Source organism: Scyliorhinus torazame, chromosome 21 (genome assembly GCF_047496885.1).
Source record: "Scyliorhinus torazame isolate Kashiwa2021f chromosome 21, sScyTor2.1, whole genome shotgun sequence".
Taxonomy (NCBI): domain Eukaryota; kingdom Metazoa; phylum Chordata; class Chondrichthyes; order Carcharhiniformes; family Scyliorhinidae; genus Scyliorhinus; species Scyliorhinus torazame.
Window position 1 is genome coordinate 31,568,653 of NC_092727.1, and position 19,202 is coordinate 31,587,854.

The 19,202-nt window shown below is 42.0% G+C and overlaps 1 protein-coding gene across 9 annotated transcripts in view; it reads left to right on the forward strand.

The window, feature by feature from the left end:
* The window catches only part of gramd1ba (GRAM domain containing 1Ba), a 1,045,225-nt gene that overhangs the window by 939,543 nt on the left and 86,480 nt on the right, over positions 1-19,202 (forward strand). For all 9 annotated transcript variants that reach the window (XM_072486670.1, XM_072486672.1, XM_072486668.1 and 6 more), the window contains one exon: positions 15,492-15,576. In XM_072486670.1, coding sequence (XP_072342771.1) covers positions 15,492-15,576 — 85 coding nt within the window. The remainder of the gene's footprint in view (positions 1-15,491; positions 15,577-19,202) is intronic.

The following is a 19,202-nucleotide window of genomic DNA, read 5'->3' on the forward strand; positions in this document are numbered from 1 at the left end:
AAGGATTATCTTACGAGGAAAGGTTGATCAGATTGGACCGATACCTATTGGAAATTATGAGAGGTGTTCTGATTAAAACACACAAGACCCTGGTGACTTGACAGGGTGGATGCTGAGAGGATATATCCTGTTGCAGGGAAGTCTACAACCAGGGGATGCAGCTTAAAAATTAGGGACCTTACATTTAAGCCTGAGATGGGGAGAATATTTTACTCGGAGGGCTGTTAGACTTTGGAATTATTTGCCCGAGAGAGCAATGGAAGCAGGATCATTGAATATATATTCAAAGAGTTAGGTAGGTTTTTGATCAGCAAGGGAGTTGAGGGTTATGGAGGATAGACAGGAAAGTAGAGTTGAGACCACAATTAAATCACCCATGATCTTATTGAATGGCAAACCAAGCTCAAGGGGCCTATTAGCGTATTCCTCCAAATTCATGTGTTGTCATTTTTGGCCAACCTTTTACATGTTTTTCAATATTAACAATATCCTTGTCTTCGTTTCCTGGTCACATGACTTGATAGCATTAAGTACTTAACATTACTGGATGCCCTTTTCTCCAGCTCAATTACAGATATGTAAACAGTGGACTAAGAATGTTAAGTGACCTTTAAGTGCCACTAGTGACTTTACCCCCTTCAACCACAAGATCCTGGCTGGGTATGGAGGGATTTTCTTATGAGGAGAGTTTAAGTAGGTTGGACCTGTACTCATTGCAGTTTAGAAAAATGAGATGCAATCTTATTGAGACATATAGGAGTTTCAGGAGCTTTGCCAGGGTAACTGCTGAGGGGATGTTTCCTCTTATGGGAGAGTCTAGAACCAGAGGGCATACTCTTCGATGAGGACAAATTTTTATTTTTTTTTAAATTAGAGTACCCAATTAATTATTTTTTTCCAATTAAGGGGCAATTTAGCGTGGCCAATCCACCTAACCTGAACATCTTTGGCTTGTGGGGGTGAAACCCACGCAAACTCCACATGGAGAATGTGCAAACACCACATGGACAGTGACCCAGGTCCAGGATCGAACCTGGGACCTCGGCGCCTTGAGGCAGCAGTGCTACCCACTGTGCTGCCCCAGGAATTTCTTCTCTGAGGGTAGTGAATCTGATTGAAGGTTGAGATGGACAGATTTTTAATCAGTAAGGTAATCAAGGGTTCTGGGGATAAGGCTGGAAAGTGGAGTTGAGGATCATATCAGATCAGTCATGATGTCATTGATTGGTGGAACAGACTCAATGGGCCGAACGGCCTACTTCTCTTACATAATGATCTTTATTGTCACAAGGAGGCTTACACTGCAATGAAGTTACTTTGAAAAGCCCCTAGTCGCCAATTTCCGGCACCTGTTCAGGTACACACGGAGAATACACAATGTCCAAATTACCTAACAGTACGTCTTTAGGGACTTGAGGGAGGAAACCAGAGCACCCGGAGGAAACCCACACAGACACAAGGAGAACGTGCAAACTCCGCACAGACAGTGACCCAAGCCGGGATTCGAACCTGGGATCCTGGTGCTGTGAAGCAACAGTGCTAACTACTGTGCTACCGTGCCGCCATGATATGGTCTAAGATAAAACCTTCACTTCTTGGTACCTCTGTCCTCAATAAGTTTCAATCCATTGTTTGCCAATCATTGTATGATCCCTTATCAACACTGAAAGATTCACCTGTGGAACTTTTCCAAATACGTTCTGTAAACGTATGTAGAGTATCCATTCCATTGTATATGTCATTATCTTCTGATTTTGAGTATGACTTCTGGAACAGTAAGCACCTTATTAAAGAAGGTTAACTGCACAAAGTTAAGTGTCACATTTAAATATACAGCAACTTGACTCCTTTCTTCAACATACTTCCAAGAAGAATACTTTCCAGATTTAAAAAGTCATAAAAATGAATCCAGATTGTTTCTTCCATTGAAGAATTTCCATTGCTGCTTATTTTGCCATGTCGGTGTTTTATTGCATAACACCTTTGCGATAAGTAGAATTCAATGACCCCTTGTATTATAATTATCTCGTAAAATCTTAGGCAATCTTTTGCAACATGCCAGTGTGTTAGAGCATGAATATGTTGTGGTGCATAGTGGAAGGTCTTCAGGGCAGCCTCCCACTTTGCTGCATTTACGAGTTCACCCAAAGGACACAGCTGCCTAGGAGTAAGCAAGTGGTCAATTTGTCCTGAACAGCAAAGGAGCCAACGAGTGAAGAAAGTGAGGTGGAAACAAAGTGTATATGCAGTCATCTGAAATGTCGCTTCCAATCCTATTTTGTCTCTTCTACCAAAAGTTGCTAATTTCATTCGATGTGTTCCCTTCGTAGTTTCTGCTCAGATCAGCTAATTTAGTTTAGGAAGATATTGATTCATTGGCAACTAGGAAAGAAAGAGAGAACCTGTGTTTATATAGCACCTTTCTTGTTTTCGGGGCATCATAATGTACTTTGGAAATGTAATGACTGTTGTGATGTTGAGAAATGCAGTAGCCAATTTGTACACAGTAAGATTCCACCAACAGCATTGCAATAAATGACCAAATAACCTGCTTTTAGTGATGTTGATTGAGTCTAAAGTTTTGGCTAGGAAAGCAGAAGATCTCATGCTTTTTAACTTGCAATGAAATAGGATCATGTCTGTCCATCTGAAGGGGTAGCCAAGACCCCAGTTTATCGCATCATCCAAATAGTGACACATCCTACAGTACAATGCTGCATTGAAATGTCACCCCAGATTACAAACAAATCAATGGCTCATATTCTAATATACTGCTGTATGTGGTGCGAAGAAGTGGCTCAGTCTGCAAACAAATCCAACTTTAACATGTAGATGTTATGTACGAAGCACCTATTGCCCAAATTAATCAATGACAGGTGGTCTTTTGAGTTTCTCGTCTTATCTTGCTGGCTTAATTTGTTTCTTACCTTAGAACAAGAGTTTTGGTTTAATGAAGGAGGCTTTTGATTTAATTTCTTCCATGTGTAGCAGTCTGGATTGATTGGAATTAGCAATTATGGTGCAACTAAATTATTTGTACAGAATTCAAATTGCAATTTCTGATCTTAATGTTAAAAGAATTGTTTTTATGCCTCTGGGAATCATGTGTGTATGAAAGGCAAGCAATTATATTTAGTGCAGTTTTCCATGGACTTCACAAACTATTTTGGATCATCTCACTTGGTGGGAGTCAAGAGACACTAAAATTAGCACCACTTAAATTTCATGATTCTGGAGCATTGTGAATTATTTTCAATAATTGAAGACAAAGCTCTTCATGAGTCACTTCACCAGACATATATGGAGTAATGCTCCTCATAAACAGTACCTTAGTTTTCAGACCAACAAAAAAATGCTTCCAAAACGTCAACAGTTGTAACATTTGCAAATTTTGCGAGTAAGACCTGTGTGGGCTGCTCAAAAGGCTGTTGCGATAATTCATTGTTGGTGGTTTTCCTGAAGCCTGGATTAACAAGATAAAAATTTGCAACTGTAAACATATGAACGGAGGGCGGAAACTTTTATCAATATTTAAAGTTTGCATTCTGTATATTCTCTTCAGTTCTGGGCCAGAGGCCTGGTTACTTGCGTGTACGGTTTTGACATTTATCTAGAAAGCTTTGTGACATGGATTGAAGAAGTCAGCACATTTTGATGTTTTGGAACTGGCATGTGCAGGATCACCATATCAGCTCAGGATCTAACTTTTCAGTGTTTAATTAAATAAATTCATAAGCGTCTGTTTGTTTCTGTTGCATGTTTTTGCCTAATTTTTTTAGTTTTGTAAATGTGCTTTTGGTCCTTTCATTTTGCACTGAGTAACATTTTGAGGCACTTTTTTCATCTAAGATATTTATTTAGACCACCTCAATCCTTCATAAATGGGTCTGCCTGTTGATTTGGGTAGTGAATTTTGGATTGCAGGTGGCGGCTATCATAGTGAAATACCTGATAAAATGCAGGATGGCCTTTTTCATTTGACAATTTGTCTGACAAGATACAAGTTGTGTTTGAGGGGTTAAGTTTATTGTTGCCCTTAGAATGTTTAATTTATAGTATGGGGAAAAGGCAAGCAGAATATTGGCGCGCCAGCTCAGGAAAAAGGAGGTGGCCAGGGAGATTGGTAAAGTACAGAGTAGAGACGGGAATACTGTCCTGGACCCAGCGGGGGCGAACGAGGTGTTTATGGACTTCTATAGTAAATTATATGAGTCGGAACCCCCGGCTGGGGTGGAGGGGATGAGGCAGTTTTTGGATCAGTTAAGGTTCCCGAGGGTAGATGAGGATCTGGTGGAAGGGCTGGGAGCCCCAATTGAGATTGAAATAATCAAGGGGCTGGAGGGCATGCAGTCGGGCAGGGCCCCAGGGCCTGACTGCTACCCGGTGGAATTCTAGAAGACTTTTTCAGAGATATTGAGCCCACTGCTGGTGAGGCCATTTAATGAAGCAAGAGAGAAGGGAGTCCTACCCCAACAATGTCGCAGGCCACAATTTCATTGATCCTGAAACCGGAGAAGGGTCTGGAGCAATGCGGGGCATATAGGCCAATTTCTCTACTGAATGTGGACGCCAAACTGCTGGCTAAGATACTGACCACAAGGATAGAGGACTGTGTCCCGGGGGTGATAGGGGAAGACCAGGTGGATTTGGAAAGGGCAGGCAACTCAAGGCCAATATTCGAAGGCTTTTAAATGTTGCCCTCAGAAGGAGAGGAGATGGAGGTGGTGGTAGCGATGGATGCGGGGAAGGCTTTTGATCAGGTGGAGTGGAATTACCTGTGGGAGGCGCTGGGAAGATTTGGGTTTGGTGAGGGCTTTATTGACTGGGTGCAGTTGCTCTATCAGGCACCAGTAGCGAGTGCGTGTATGAACCGGCTGAGGTCAGGGTATTTTAAACTACACCGAGGGACGAGGCAAGGGTGCCCCCTCTCCCCGTTGTGAAAATGACGGTCCTCCCCAGATTTCTGTTTGTCTTTCAGTGCCTCCCCATCTTCACCCCAAAGGGTGAATAAGGTTATTTTGGGCTTAGTGTGGGCGGGTAAAACCCCACGAGTGAAAAAGTGTTGCTGGAGCGCAGTCGGGGGGAGGGTGGGTTGGCGCTGCCGAACTTCTGCAATTTCTACTGGGTGGCTAATATAGCCATGATTAGGAAGTGGGTAGTGGGCAGGGGTCGGCATGGGAGCGGATGGAGGCAGCCTCATGCAAAGACACCAGTTTGGGAGCACTGATAATGGCACCTCTTCCGTTCTCGCCGGCCCGATACTCCACAGGTCCGGTGGTGGTGGCGGCTCTGAGAATCTGGGGGCAATGGAGGAGATATAAGAGAGTGGAGGGAGCATTGGTTGGGACCCCGGTTTACAACAATCATCGGTTTGTACCGGGTAGGCTAGATGGGGGTTCCGGAGTTGGCAAAGGGCAGGAATTAGAAGGATGGGGGAATCTATTTATAGATGGGAGCTTTCCCAGCTTGAAAGCCTTGGAGGATAAATTTGAATTGCCAGCAGGGAACGGGTTTAGGTATTTGCAGGTGCGAGACTTCCTGAGATAAGGTGCCGGTCTTTCCGCTGCTGCCGCCATGGGGGATACACGCTAGAGTAGTCTCCAGTACCTGGGTGGGAGAGGGGAAGGTTTCAGATATTTATCAGGAGCTTTCGAAGGCAGAGGAAACTCCAGTGGAGGAACTTAAGGGCAAGTGTGAGGACGAGCTAGGAGGAGAGATAGAGGCGGGTCTATGGTCGGATGCCCTAAGCAGGGTTAATACCTCCTCATCATGTGCCAGGCTCAGCCTGATAGAATTTAAGGTAGTCCACCTGGCACACATGACAGCAGCTAGGATGAGCAGGTTTTACGGGGTAGAAGATAGGTGTGCGAGGTGCGCGGGAAGCCTAGCAAATCATGTCCACATGTTTTGGGCATGCCCGAAGCTTAGAGGATTTTGGCAGGGTTTTGCTGAGGCAGTGTCCACGGTGCTAAAAACATGGGTGGTGCCGAGTCCGGAGGTTGCGATCTTTGGAGTGTCGGAAGAGCCGGGAGTTATGGGGGCGAAAGAGGCTGATGTCTTGGCCTTTGCCTCCCTGGTAGCCCAGAGACGGATCTTGTTAATGTAGAGGGACTCGAAGCCCCCGAGTGTAGAGACCTGGGTTAGTGACATGGCTGGTTTTCTCAGTCTCGAGAAAATAAAGTTCGTCTTAAGAGGGTCAATGGTCAGGTTCACCCAGAGGTGGCAGCTGTTCGTCTACTTTCTCGGGGAAAATTAAAATGTCAGCAGATGTGGATTTACAAAGGGGGAGAGGGCCGGATTGTTGTTTTATGGTTGGGGTGTGTGAAGATTGAGATGGGGAGGGAAATGTTATTATACCACGTCGATGACACGGTGTTGTTTGTATACAAATTTTCAAATACCTTAATAGAAATATATTTTTTTTTAAAGGAATGTTTAATTTATGAACTGTCACTTGGCAAATTGAGGATTATATTTGGCTGCATTGCTCAACTGGCTTGAGACCACATTCCTAAGTTTGTTTACTTCTGTAAGGACAGCCTGATAAAATAGTGCCAGGTACCAGCTTCCACCACGTCATGTGAGGTAAAATATTAACAGGCAATATACACAGCAGTATAAGTGAGGTTGCCTTATGGTTATGCATGGAAACATTGGGTAACTGTAACACAGTATGCAAACAGCAGAAACTGTTCCATTTACCACCATGCAGATCATCTGGTGCTGCCAGGTATCATCACTATTTTGCCCCTTACAATAGTCTGCAAGTTACCAGGGTGTCAATGGACATTTCCACTGGTCCATATACACTCACCATTGCTTTTAAGCCTTTTCCTGTGTGAGTCACTTTGGTACCCTCACAGCAAAACACAATCCTGCATGTCATCTTATGGGCCATGTTAAGAACCTCATCACCCAGGCTGTCAAAATTCCTGAGACCAGCTCTTACCTCATAAACCTCACACGTTTAAGATCTCTGCATTTAGCCAATTCTCTGTATTTCAATAGCTTTACTTCATGCCCATTTTACAATTTGTCATCCCAATAAGCTTTGGAGTGCTACAGCTATTAAGCATATGCCTTGTAATGTCACACAAATGCATGATCTGTAAATGAGGTGTTCTCATCATTAGTAGTCTTTTAAATCATGCTCTTATCAGGACTGATGTCTGATGGAGGCAGAAAGTCTGGGGAGTGTTTTTAATTTGAAGTATTTCCTTGTCTACATTTAAATAATATACAACGCTTGAATGTTTTTCCAGAATGGAGTGGCTCTAGAACACCTCTGAATAATTGGAGTTGTTTCAAGTATCGGCATTGATGTTATGGAATGGTCTAGGAGTGAGTAGACCACAAATTGGCAGATTTCTGTCCAGATAGATTTGTCTTTTATTTTTAAAGCCATGGATTTTTTTCTGGCTATCTATTTTTTGAATATCGAACGATTGAGTATTTTAAGCAAGAATCTCCTTTCACTTCATTATTCTTTGAGCTTTTCTTCTGTCAGTTTCTCTCGCATTTTTTGGTGAGCAGTTGGTACTAATGACCTCACTGAGGCAATTGGTTGGGAAGAGTTCCAGAGTCCAGATGTGTGAGGGGGCTGAATTGTTTGAAATGAAAGCTAGTTAAAGTAATTCCTGTTAACTCCGCCTGTACCAACCCACCCTCAGCTCCCTACTGCACTTGGACCAAAACCTCAACCAAACTAGTACTTCTCATAATGTCACCATAATGTCAGTTTGTGCAAAAATATCAAATATTACAGATAAAAGCAAAATAGTGGGGATGCTGAAATAAAAACAGAAAATGCTGGATAAACTCAGCAGGTCTGGCAGCATCTATGGAGAGACATCGAGTTAACATTTTAGATCTAAATGATCCTCCTACAGAACAAATATTACAAACAGAAAAAATAAGCTTTTTTAAAAAAAATTGCTTTGATGGTAAATCTCCCTGTTTAAATTGGTCTTCAACATTTTCTGCAGTCTTGTTGTTTATATCAGTCATTTGTAATAATTCAATTCAAATGTATTTTTTTGCCCTCCATTTTTCTTCCCTTTCCTCCCCCACCCCAAGGCCACTCACCCCAAAGCATCCTCCTTAATCCTGGAGGGCGAGGCGGACGGGAACACAGGCTTCTCTTTGATGACTACTTCTGATGATTCTCCATGTTCAGTTGATAGGAGTTGTGCTTGCTGCGGGGTGAGTTGGACGATGTTTTTCCACCGTCCCACCTAGTGGCCCTGTTGAGAACGAACAACCATTGCACATGTGGCTGGCAGTAGGCACTGGGCATCCAATCCATAACCACAGGTTTGCAATGCAAGTCTCCTGTTTGCTATTCTACTGGGCTATTCATACAATCCATACCTCCATCCTAACTCAATTCTCCTTGAGCACAGGTGGAATTTTCCCTTCAGACAATTGCTCTAATTTGAATTGACTCCTGACTAGAATTTCACATCTTGTAATTAAAGGAAAACTGGAAACTATTTCATCTAATAGACTGTTTAAGTCTGACTTATGAGTCTGATGTATAACATAAACCCTTATTTTATTATTGTCCAGTTGATATAAATTGCCATGCCTCTAGTTGGAGTATCAAGGGATATTCTAGACGCTGTCTCATATGCACCAGTGTTTATACTATTTGTTTTTCAGTTACGTTAACCTGCGGAGATAATTTACAGAAGTGATAGTTTAACATAAACATGTTGAATGTGCAATGCCTGAAGTTGCAGAAATAATTACTGAGTTTCATTTGTACTCGTATGTCTTGCACTGAAATTGCATGCATTAGCCCTAGTCGCACTAAAACGGCCACTATCACATCATCCTGACATTTCTATTCTGCCACAAGCAGTTTAACCATTCACATAAATGAGATTTTGATTTTGTGCTGAATATAGAGCACATTTGTATTGTGAGCTTTTATTGAGTCGGTCCCTTAACAGGCAACAGTATGAGACTTGGGTTATTCTGGGTTAGGTTAAGGTTTATCTGAGACCAGAGATTAAAGACCATTGCCATACTCACTTCACCATCTTATTCTCTGCCTGTAGTAGTAATAATAACATAGACACCTTAATCATGTGACTGTCTACTTTCAGCTGTCAAGTTACCAAAAGTTCGTAACAATCTGAAGAAATAGGATCTCAAAAGATTACCTCAACCCTTTTAGGTGACAAGTAGGCATTTAATTTTATCTACCAGAAGAAGGAGCACAATACATTTTATTTTATCTTCACAATGGCGTTGGGATGAATTTCACACAAGTTCTTAACTCACGCGGCTACCTGACACAATACCTCGTTACAGTCATAATCCTGCTGAGAAACAGAAATATCCAGCTTGCAGTGTGACAACAACAAATTCAAGCGAAGGCTTTGAAATTTTTGATGACAAAAAAATTGTTTCAGCAACCGTATACTTTTATGTCAAACTTTAATTAAGTTTCAGCCTTGGCACCACTCCATGCTCCCTATGGTTATGGAGGTCTATATAGGAATAGAATAACCCAACAAAATGTGCTATGTTTTCTAATAAACTGCTATCTTCTAGTCAATGGTGCTGTTTCTATCCTTATTTTGTGTCACCAACTTGCATTTTATACACTAGGAAACTGCTTGGAGCCATTGGTTGGACTGTTCTTTCTGTCAAGGGCCTGCTTTTAAATTGAACTCCGCATGACAATTAAAAGCTTCTTGTCTTCAAAGGCCCAATGCAAAATCAATTTGAGGCGGCTCCACCGATTGCCTCTAGGGCTCAGATGTCCAAGATACTGCAAATTTAGCATTAATTGCTGATACTTTATCAATATGGAGATATTTCTTGAAATATTGCACCAGGGATCTTTAGTTGCATTTAACCTGAGCCTGATGCTATTACGTGTTGCCAAAATAGGAAATTATTAATTATCCAAAATTAGTATCTCTAAACTTAATGAGCACCAAACCTCTAGATTTATTTTATTATAATAATACAATAAATAGACCTCTTCCGATTGCATTCATGTTACACTTGAAAAGGCGGTGAAAGAGCAGAAGAGCGTGCCTAATTGAATGCATTTTCCAGAGAATCAACATGAATGACCTAATGGCGGTTTCTTGTTCTGTAAGATTCCATGTTGTTGATGTTCAATAGTCAAGGAAAATTAAAAGATTTAAATCAGGAATTTCCCAAAGGGGGGGGTAAAGAAGGAAGGCAGTGGAAAGAAAAATAGCTGGGATTGTGTTCAAATGTTTAACGTAATCTCTGGCTGCAAGTGATCAGAAATCAGTCAGGTTTTACGGCCATGCAAAACCATTCCTTATTTCGGAATTGCTGATGATATGCCCCTGGCATGAGTTCATAAGCACTCGAATTGCATCCTTAGTCTGTTTATAATCAACAGTCACTTCAGGGGCCAGTGTGGAGAAGATCTCTTGGCTTTTCCTGTTAACTGACCCTTGATCATCAGAGCCCCCACTTCCTGGGGTAAATTCTAGCTGATTTGCTGCTTTTTTGAAAGAAGTAAAGAATGATTCTACATTGCCCTTGTTGAATTTGGGGACAAATTTGGAGAATTGTAGAACCTCGAGGCCCGTTTTGGGGTTTCACGAATTTGGGTTATCATTAGGCAGAGTGAGATTTCCCCTAGCAGCCTCGAGGTGTATTTGGTCCTTATCTTTTTGTACTTGTAGCTCTAGTTCCAACTCCTGTACCTGGAGATTACATTCTTCCCTTTCTTTCTGGACTTGAAGTTCTAACTCCTCTTTTCAGGCTAGTCTACTTTCTCTGTCTTTTGGAGCTTGTTGCTCCTTCCTGTCTGCCTGGGCTTTAAACTCGGGCTCAATTTTCAGCTTCTCCAGCTTTATTTTGGCTAATGTAACCCAGTCTGGTTCTGAATCAGTTTATGCTGCTTTTTCTGACTCAGGACTGAATTCAGAATGCTCAACCAACATTTTCAGGAATTCCTACCACTTTGTCTTCAGTGGGTCTTGAAGTTCAGTTTAACAACTGTGATGTCTTCTACAGTCGACTGTTTGGAGGTTTGCCAGACTCCGATAGACGAGGCAGGTTTTTTGGGAGAGAGGAAAGGTTTCCTATTCCTCACTAATTCTACAGTTGCACCACTTGCATATTGCCCGGACACTGCTAGAAAAGCAGTTGATTTCCTAATATCTTCCTCTTTGTCATCCCTTGACCAAGAACCCTCTTGTCGTGGAAATTATAATAAAGACAAATTCTTCGAGGTTCGATTTAAAGAAATTTACTTGTCACAAATATATTTGCGGAGAGAGGAGGGGTCTGGCATAGCCATTCCACAGCACTCTCAGATTCGACCGAAGAAAGCATATCTTTATAGTCTGAAATAACAGCTTGAAGTTAACAGCCATGTTTATATTAAGTAGACCTTGGAAAGTACGTAAGATGAAATAGGTATTGCCCTTGGCTAAAAACAACTCGAGTACACATTTTGTTACCTTTCAGAGGACAATGCGTTATCATAATAAGGCCGAGACCAAAATATTTAGCAGTATTTTGTTTACGTTACCTGACCTTATTTTCGTTCAAAAGCAGTGTTAAACTAGATAGTCAAGTATTTCCCAGCATGTTTCTAAGTTCGCAACTCATTCATTTCCCTTCCACATCTCTCTAATGTTGTTTTTCCGAGTTCTTCCTGGAAGTCTGCACACAACATGGCTGTTCTTAGTTAGGCTTAATGGCTGATATTCCAAACTGTCAAATCATGCGTCCGTATTAGGTAATGGGTATAGTCCCATCCATTGTCTTATGAGCTGAGTTAATTTACCGTTACCTTTTAAATGCCTTTGCCCTGAACTTGAATGGATTCCCATTCTGATGGGTTTGTGGAGATACGAAAGTGATATTCACACTTCCAGGAAAGCCACAGTGAGTTTCTGCTTCCCCTTGTGGAATTGTGAATTGAACTTCAAATGCCTGGATATGTCTACCTGCAATCTACTTGAAGCGTTCTAAAGCTTGACCATATTACAGTATTAAAAAGTCAGGTGACTTTTGGCAGCCATCCTCAACACTTCTTGTCCATTTGAAAGGAAGATTAACAAAAATGTATAATATCAGAACTACACATTCATGACATGGGCTTATATGAACTCGTTCAAGCCAAATGTTTGTAACTTCTGCCCTTCAAGCTTAAAAAAAACATTTCTTACATTAAGTAGAAAATTACCATGTACAATATGATATGAGTACTTAGTCTGAAGCAGGTCCTTGGCTTATTGTCTGCTACTGCTTCATCCTGAGCTATTTTCTTGGCAGTTTTTGTCAGTATTGGTTTGCCATTGCCTACAAGTCTCAGACGACACGTCAAGGAGGCAAGTCCCAAGTCTACCTCAGCTAGACCAGGAATCAAACCCATGCTGCTGGCATTATTCTGAACCACATGCGCGTCAACAAGCCAACTGAGCTAACCAGCCTGCAATTAAGTTATCAGATTCTGAACCCTTTTTGATTATTGCTTCTAACTGTATAATCACTTACTCTTAACAAGAAAACTCTATGGAGGAACTTGTTCTTACCTTAATTGAAATAGTCTTTGTATTGACCATATATTGTTCTGATTGAAATACGATTTAATGGAAGAGAAAACAAGTCTTTTAAAGTGTGGGATATTTGTATTGTGCACTTCCAAGACTCTAAACCAATCCTGTAAACAGAACAAAAATGATACTTTTAAGTATGTATTTGTAGTATGATTGGTGAAGTTACTTGTAATTATTTATTACAACGCTGCAAGCTAAGTCTAAACATTTATACTTTTTTTTAAGTTTAAAAAGCTGCAAAATAATTACTAATTCTAATCTTGACTTGTCTAGCTGAGTTACTCAGGAGAAAGTATCTTGTTATTATGCTTTAAGCTACATTTTATTTTTACATTTTACGTCTCAATATTGTTAAGCTAACTGACTATTAATGACAATATGAGCATTATTGATCAGAAAGCTAAGAGTCTCCCAGGTTTGCACTCTGGTCCATGGACAAAAAGTTGATCTTAGATAGCTGAATAATTAAGGTGCTGTAATCGGCAGCAAGACACCTCTGCTGAGGAGGAGAAATGAATCAGTTTTGTTGCCCTTGATCACCATCTGGAAAATGTATGTTTGTGGATGCCAGCTGAGGGTAAGATTAAATATGCTATGACATTGTCCATGGTCAGTCTGCTGTTAGTCCAAGCCAAGATTATCATGTAGAATGGCAAGGCACACATCATATCAGAAGGTCTGGTTGCTCTAGTAGTGAACCCCAGCATAAATCAGCACCTTCAGGTGTTTTTGATACCTTGGCTAACCCGTCGGCTTGGCAGTTTAATAATGTCAGTATATAGTACTTATTCCCCTGTGACCTTTGAGGCACATTCTGAGATGTCAACTCTTGCATAAGCCAAATGCACAACTGGGACAATACTTGTAATCTGACAGTTTAATGGTGCTCCAGACATGAACTGCTAAGATTAAAATAGCCTCATTTACATTGCTTGTCTGCATTGGTCAGGACAAAAACTGGGGAACAAGCTTTGTTTAACGTGCTTCAGTTTTTTGATGTATAGATTTTTTTGGAATGGTGAGAGGAGAGGAACAAAAAGGTGTATCCTTATCACCCTTCATTACCATTCCAACTGTCATAAAACAAAATGAAGTTAACAGAATTATCATGTATTTTGGAGCACTGAAATTGGTATGAATGAGATGCAAGATTTGAATCATATTAGAGATGCTCCTCAACTCATTCTAGACCGTCCTAAGCCAGTTGTATGTTTTTGTGTGTTTCTATTTTGTATATTTTTGCATTTTGGAAGCTGTGTCATGACGTATCACAAATCATGACTTAAAATGTCAGCTAAAGTTTTGAGGACTTGTATGTAAACTGAAGAATGGAAGGCTCAACAGTAATTTATAAACAAGCAAATTAGAATAAGTCTCATGCTTATCGTGCAGGCAGCAAATAAATATTTGTGGTGTTTGTGACAATGTGATTTTTTTACCTTTTTTGAAAAAGTCAGTGACCATCTTTCCAATAACCCTAGCTGTAACATATTTGCATATGCATGTAAGTAATGAGGAATATTGAACACTGCCCCTGTAGGCTCTTTTTTTGTAAGTGTGTCCAAAATCACCACCTCGAGCAGGGGTGACCAGATTTTGGGCCGAATATAGTCTGAACCCTGGTAACCCTGTCCTATTTAGATCTTATTTGGTGGTTTGTGTTTTGACGATACCGATTTTAAAAGCTGTTGCTTCATTCATAGACAAAGCACAACACCAAGATCTGCCAGCAATAGCAACTTGAAATATTAATACAGAGAGGCAACAGGAGTGCCAATTTATGGTATGAGTGCAGGGGCTCCATGGTATCCATGTCTGTAGATTACAAAGACATACGGTTACAACAATCCAGTTGAACAGGAACTGCATAGGGAGGGTAATTTTAACTTAACTCAATCATCAGGAAACTGACAGGAGTGTCTGTCACAATAGCTTTATACCCCACCCCACTTCAATCTCCATAGTTACTAAAGGATAATATTGGGCAACATGTCAAACAAGTTATAGACTAGGCCCATTTCCAAAAGAGAATCTACCTACCTTCCTTTGACATTCAGCTTTACCATTGCAAATCCCCTATCATCAACCTCCTGGGGGCCATTGACCAGAAACTGGACCAGGCACATAAATATTGTGGCTACAAGAGTAGGTCAGAGGCTGCATATCTTGCACTGAGTTACTCATCATCTAAGTCCTCCAGGTATTTCCATCATAATCTTTATTAGTGTCACAAGTAGGTTTACATTAATGCTGCAGTGAAGTTACTGTGAAAATCTCCCAGTCACCACACTACGGGCCAAGAAGTATGATGGAAGACTTGTCACTGGCCTGGATGGATGCAGCTTCAAAAACACCTAAAAGCTCAAAACCATCCAGGACAAAGCATAACATCCCATCCACCACCATAAATATTCACTCTCTCCACTCTCTGCGTATTGTGGTTGCAGTGTGTACCATTTACAGAATGCACTGCAGGAACTAGCCAATGCACCTCCAAACTCACAACCTTTACCACATAGAACAGCAGGTGCATGGCAATACCACTGCCTCCAAGTTCCTCCCCAAGTCACACACATTGCCATTCCTTCTTCATTGTTCGGCCAAAATTATGGAACTTCCTTCCTAACAGCGCTGAGAGGGCCTTTATCACATGGATTGCAGCAGCACAAGGGCAATTATGGATGGACAATGAATGCTAGCCTTTCCAGCCGTGACCACATGCCTAAATGAATAACAAAAATAGGTTCCACCTGACCTCAGGGTTACCAGCTCAGCAGGTTACGTTAAACCAACCCCCCACCTTGTATTTCTAGAAGCTGAGGAATTCCACTATTTCAGAAAGGAAAGACTTGTTGGTTTCTGTACTAGAATTTAACAATTAGTTTTAATCAAAGCCCTTAATTTGCTTTTCTTGTATTTCAGGTTTTGAGTCCAACCTACAAACAGCGGAATGAAGATTTTAGAAAGCTCTTTAAGCAGCTGCCAGACACAGAGCGACTCATTGTTGGTAAAGAACAAGCATCTGCTCATGTCAACCACATTATTGTATAAGCGTGCTTCAAAAAAGACTGGCTGTATGAAAAGACTAAACATTTATCAGTCGATAAACACTTCCATACTAAATAAGTTTTATTTAGATGACAGGAAAGGAATAATTTATTGGTCGACCGGGTTTCCTGTTTGGGGAAAAAATAAGGAGAGGGTAGAAGTGCAGGTTAATGATGAGGACTTTCAACTAGTTAAAGGAACCCAGGACTTAGGAGAGGTTAGTAAGGTTTCCAGACCACGTAATAGAACAGGGTATAGAAGGTGGCAAGAATCTGACCTCAGGCAGTGCAAAAAAGGTGACAAGTATGAGAAGGGAGTTGGTCAATGCAGGACTGAGGGTGTTGTGCCTAAATGCGCGCAGTATACGGACCAAGGTAAAAGCCTGTTGCGCACATTGAAATTGGCCTGTACGATGTGGGCATCACGGAGACGTGGCTGCAAGGGGATCAGGGCCGGGATCTAAATATACAAGGATATGGGTCCTGTCGAAAGGCCAGGCAGATGGGTAAAGGGGGCGGGGTTGCATTGTTAGTAAGGAATGAAGTTAAATCGATAGCAAGAAGCGATATAGAATCGGAAGGCGTAAAATCTTTGTGGGGAGAGATGAAGAATCGTAAAGGTAAAAAGAACCTGGTGGGAGTTATGTACAGACCCCCCAGCAGTAGTCAGGACGTGGGGCAGGAAATAAATCTGGAGATAGAAAAGGCATGTAAAAATAACAACATTACAGAAATCATAGGGGACTTCAATATGCAGGTGGACTGGGAAAATCAGGTTGGTAGTGGATCCCAAGAAAAGGAATTTGTGGAATGTCTAAGAAATGTTTTTTTGGAGCAGCTTGTGATAGAGCCTACTAAGAAACAGGCAATTCTGGATTTGGTGATATGTAATGAGGCAGACTTGATTAGGGAACTTAAGGTGATGGAACCCATAGGGAGCAGTGACCACAATATGATAGAGTTTACCCTGCAGTTTGAGAAAGAGAAGCCAGAACCTGATGAAACAGTATTACAATTAAATAAGGGTACCTACAGAGACATGAGGGAGGAGCTGGCCAGAGTTGATTGGAAAAGGAGCCAAGCAGGGGTGGAACAGCAATGGCAGATGTTTTTGGGGGTTATTCGGGAGGCACAACAGAAATTCATCCCAAGGAGGAGGAAACGTGCTAAGGGGAGGGCGAGGCATCCATGGCTGACGAGGGAAGTCAAGGACAGCATAAAAGAAAAAGCATACAAAGTGGCGAGGGTTAGCAGGAAGCCAGAAGATTGGGAAGCCTTTAAAAGCGAGCAGAGGTCAACTAAAAAAGCAATAAGGGGGAGAAGATGAAATATGAGTGTAAGCTAGTTAGTAATATAAAAGAAGATATGAAGTGTTTTTTTCAATACATACAAACAGTAAGAGAGAGGCAAAAATAGACATTGGACCACTGGAAAACAAGGCTGGAGAAGTAATAAAAGGAAACCAAGAAATGGCGGCGGAACTGTATCGTTACTTTGCATTAGTCTTCACAGTGGAAGACACCAGTGTGATGCCAGAACTTCAGGAGAATCAGGGGACACAGGTGAGTGTAGTGGCCATCACTAAGGAGAAGGTTCTAAGGAAACTGAAAGTTCTGAAGGTTGATAAATCACCTGGACTGGATGGACTACAGCCCAGAGTTCTGAAGGAGATAGCTAAGGAGATTGTGGAGGCATCGGTGATGATCTTTCAGGAATCACTGGAGGCAGGAGGGTCCCAGAGGATTGGAAAGTAACATAACACCGCTGTTGAAGAAGGGAGGTCGGCAGGAGACAGGAAATTATAGGCCGGTTAGCCTGACTTCGGTCATTCGCAAGATTTTAGAGTCCATTATTAAAGATGACATTGCGGAGTACTTGGAAGTGCTTGATAAGTACCCTTAGTGTTGGGTGGAGTTACTGGGTTATGGGGATAGGGTGGAGGTGTTGGCCTTGGGTAGGGTGCTCTTTCCAAGAGCCGTTGCAGACTCGATGGGCCGAATGGCCTCCTTCTGCACTGTAAATTCTATGATAAAATAGCATAGCTTCGTCAAGGGGAGGTCATGTCTGACAAATTTGGTGGAGTTTTATGAGGAGGTAACAAGGACGTTAGACAAAGGAGAGCCAGTGGACGTGATTTATTTAGATTTCCAGAAGGCCTTTGACAAGGTGCCGCAAAGGAGACTGTTGAATAAGCTGAGCACAAGGTGTTAAGGGTAAGATCCTGGCTTGGATAGAGGATTGGCTGACTGGCAGAAGGCAGAGAGTGGGGGTAAAAGGCTCTTTTTCAGGATGGCAGCCGATAACTAGTGGTGTGTCTCAGGGGTCGGTGCTGTGACCACAACGTTTAACAATATAATTAACGGTTTGGAAGAAGGAACTGAAGCCGCTGTTGCTAAGTTTGAAGAGTATACAAAGATATGTAGAGGGACAGGTAGTATTGAGGAAGCAGGCGGGCTGCAAAAGGACTTGGACAGGCTGGGAGAGTATGCAAGGAAGTGGCAGATGGAATACAACGTGGAAAAGTGTGAGGCTATGCACTTTGAAAGGAGGAATGGATGCATGGACTATTTTCTAAATGGGGAAATGCTTAGGCAATCAGAAGCACAAAAGTGACTGGCGATCCTTGTCCAAGATTCTCGTAAGGTTAGCGTGCAGGTTCAGTCGGCAGTGAGGAAGGCCAATGCAATATTAGCATTCATGTCGAGAGGGCTAGAATACAAGAGCAGGGATGTACTTCTGAGGCTGTATAAGTCTCTGGCAGACTCCATTTGGAGTATTGTGAGCAGTTTTGAGCCCTGTATCTAAGGAAGGATGTGCTGGCCTTGGAAAGGATCCAGAGGAAGTTCACAAGAATGATCCCTGAATGAAGAATTTGTCATATGAGGAATGGTTGAGGACTCTGGGTCTGTGCTCATTGGAGTTCAGAAGGATGAGGGGAAATCTTATTCAAACTTACAGGATACTGAGAGGCCTGGATAGAGTGGACGCGGAGAGGATGTTTCCACGAGTAGGAAAAACTAGAACCAGAGGGCACAATCTCAGACTAAAAGGACGATCCTTTAAAACAGTGATGAGGAATTTCTTCAGCCAGAAGGTGTGAATCTGTGGAACTCTGCCGCAGAAGGCTGTGGAGGCCGAATCACTGAGTGTCTTTAAGACAGAGATAGATAGGTTCTTGATTAATAAGGGGATCAGGGGTTATGGGGAAAAGGCAGGAGAATGGGGATGAGAAAAATATCTGCCATGATTGATTGGCAGAGCAGACTTGATGGGCCATGTGGCCTAATTGGTCCCGGCGAATCAACTGACGAGTCAGCATTCGGGGCGGGCAGCCCGTGAGGCCTCATTAAGTGGACCAATTAACATTGAATAATGTTGCCGACCTTGCCGGACCGAGCGTTGGGAAACGCACAAAAATTCCTGCTCACTGCAAATGTTTCTGGAGATCGCACTCATGATATAGAATTATATTGAAATTTACTGCAAAAGAAAGAAACCATTGAGCACTTGCTCTTCATGCCAGCCAAAAAAAGGGTCATCCAATCTCATTCCACCTACCACTCTTGGTCCACATACCCTGTAGGTT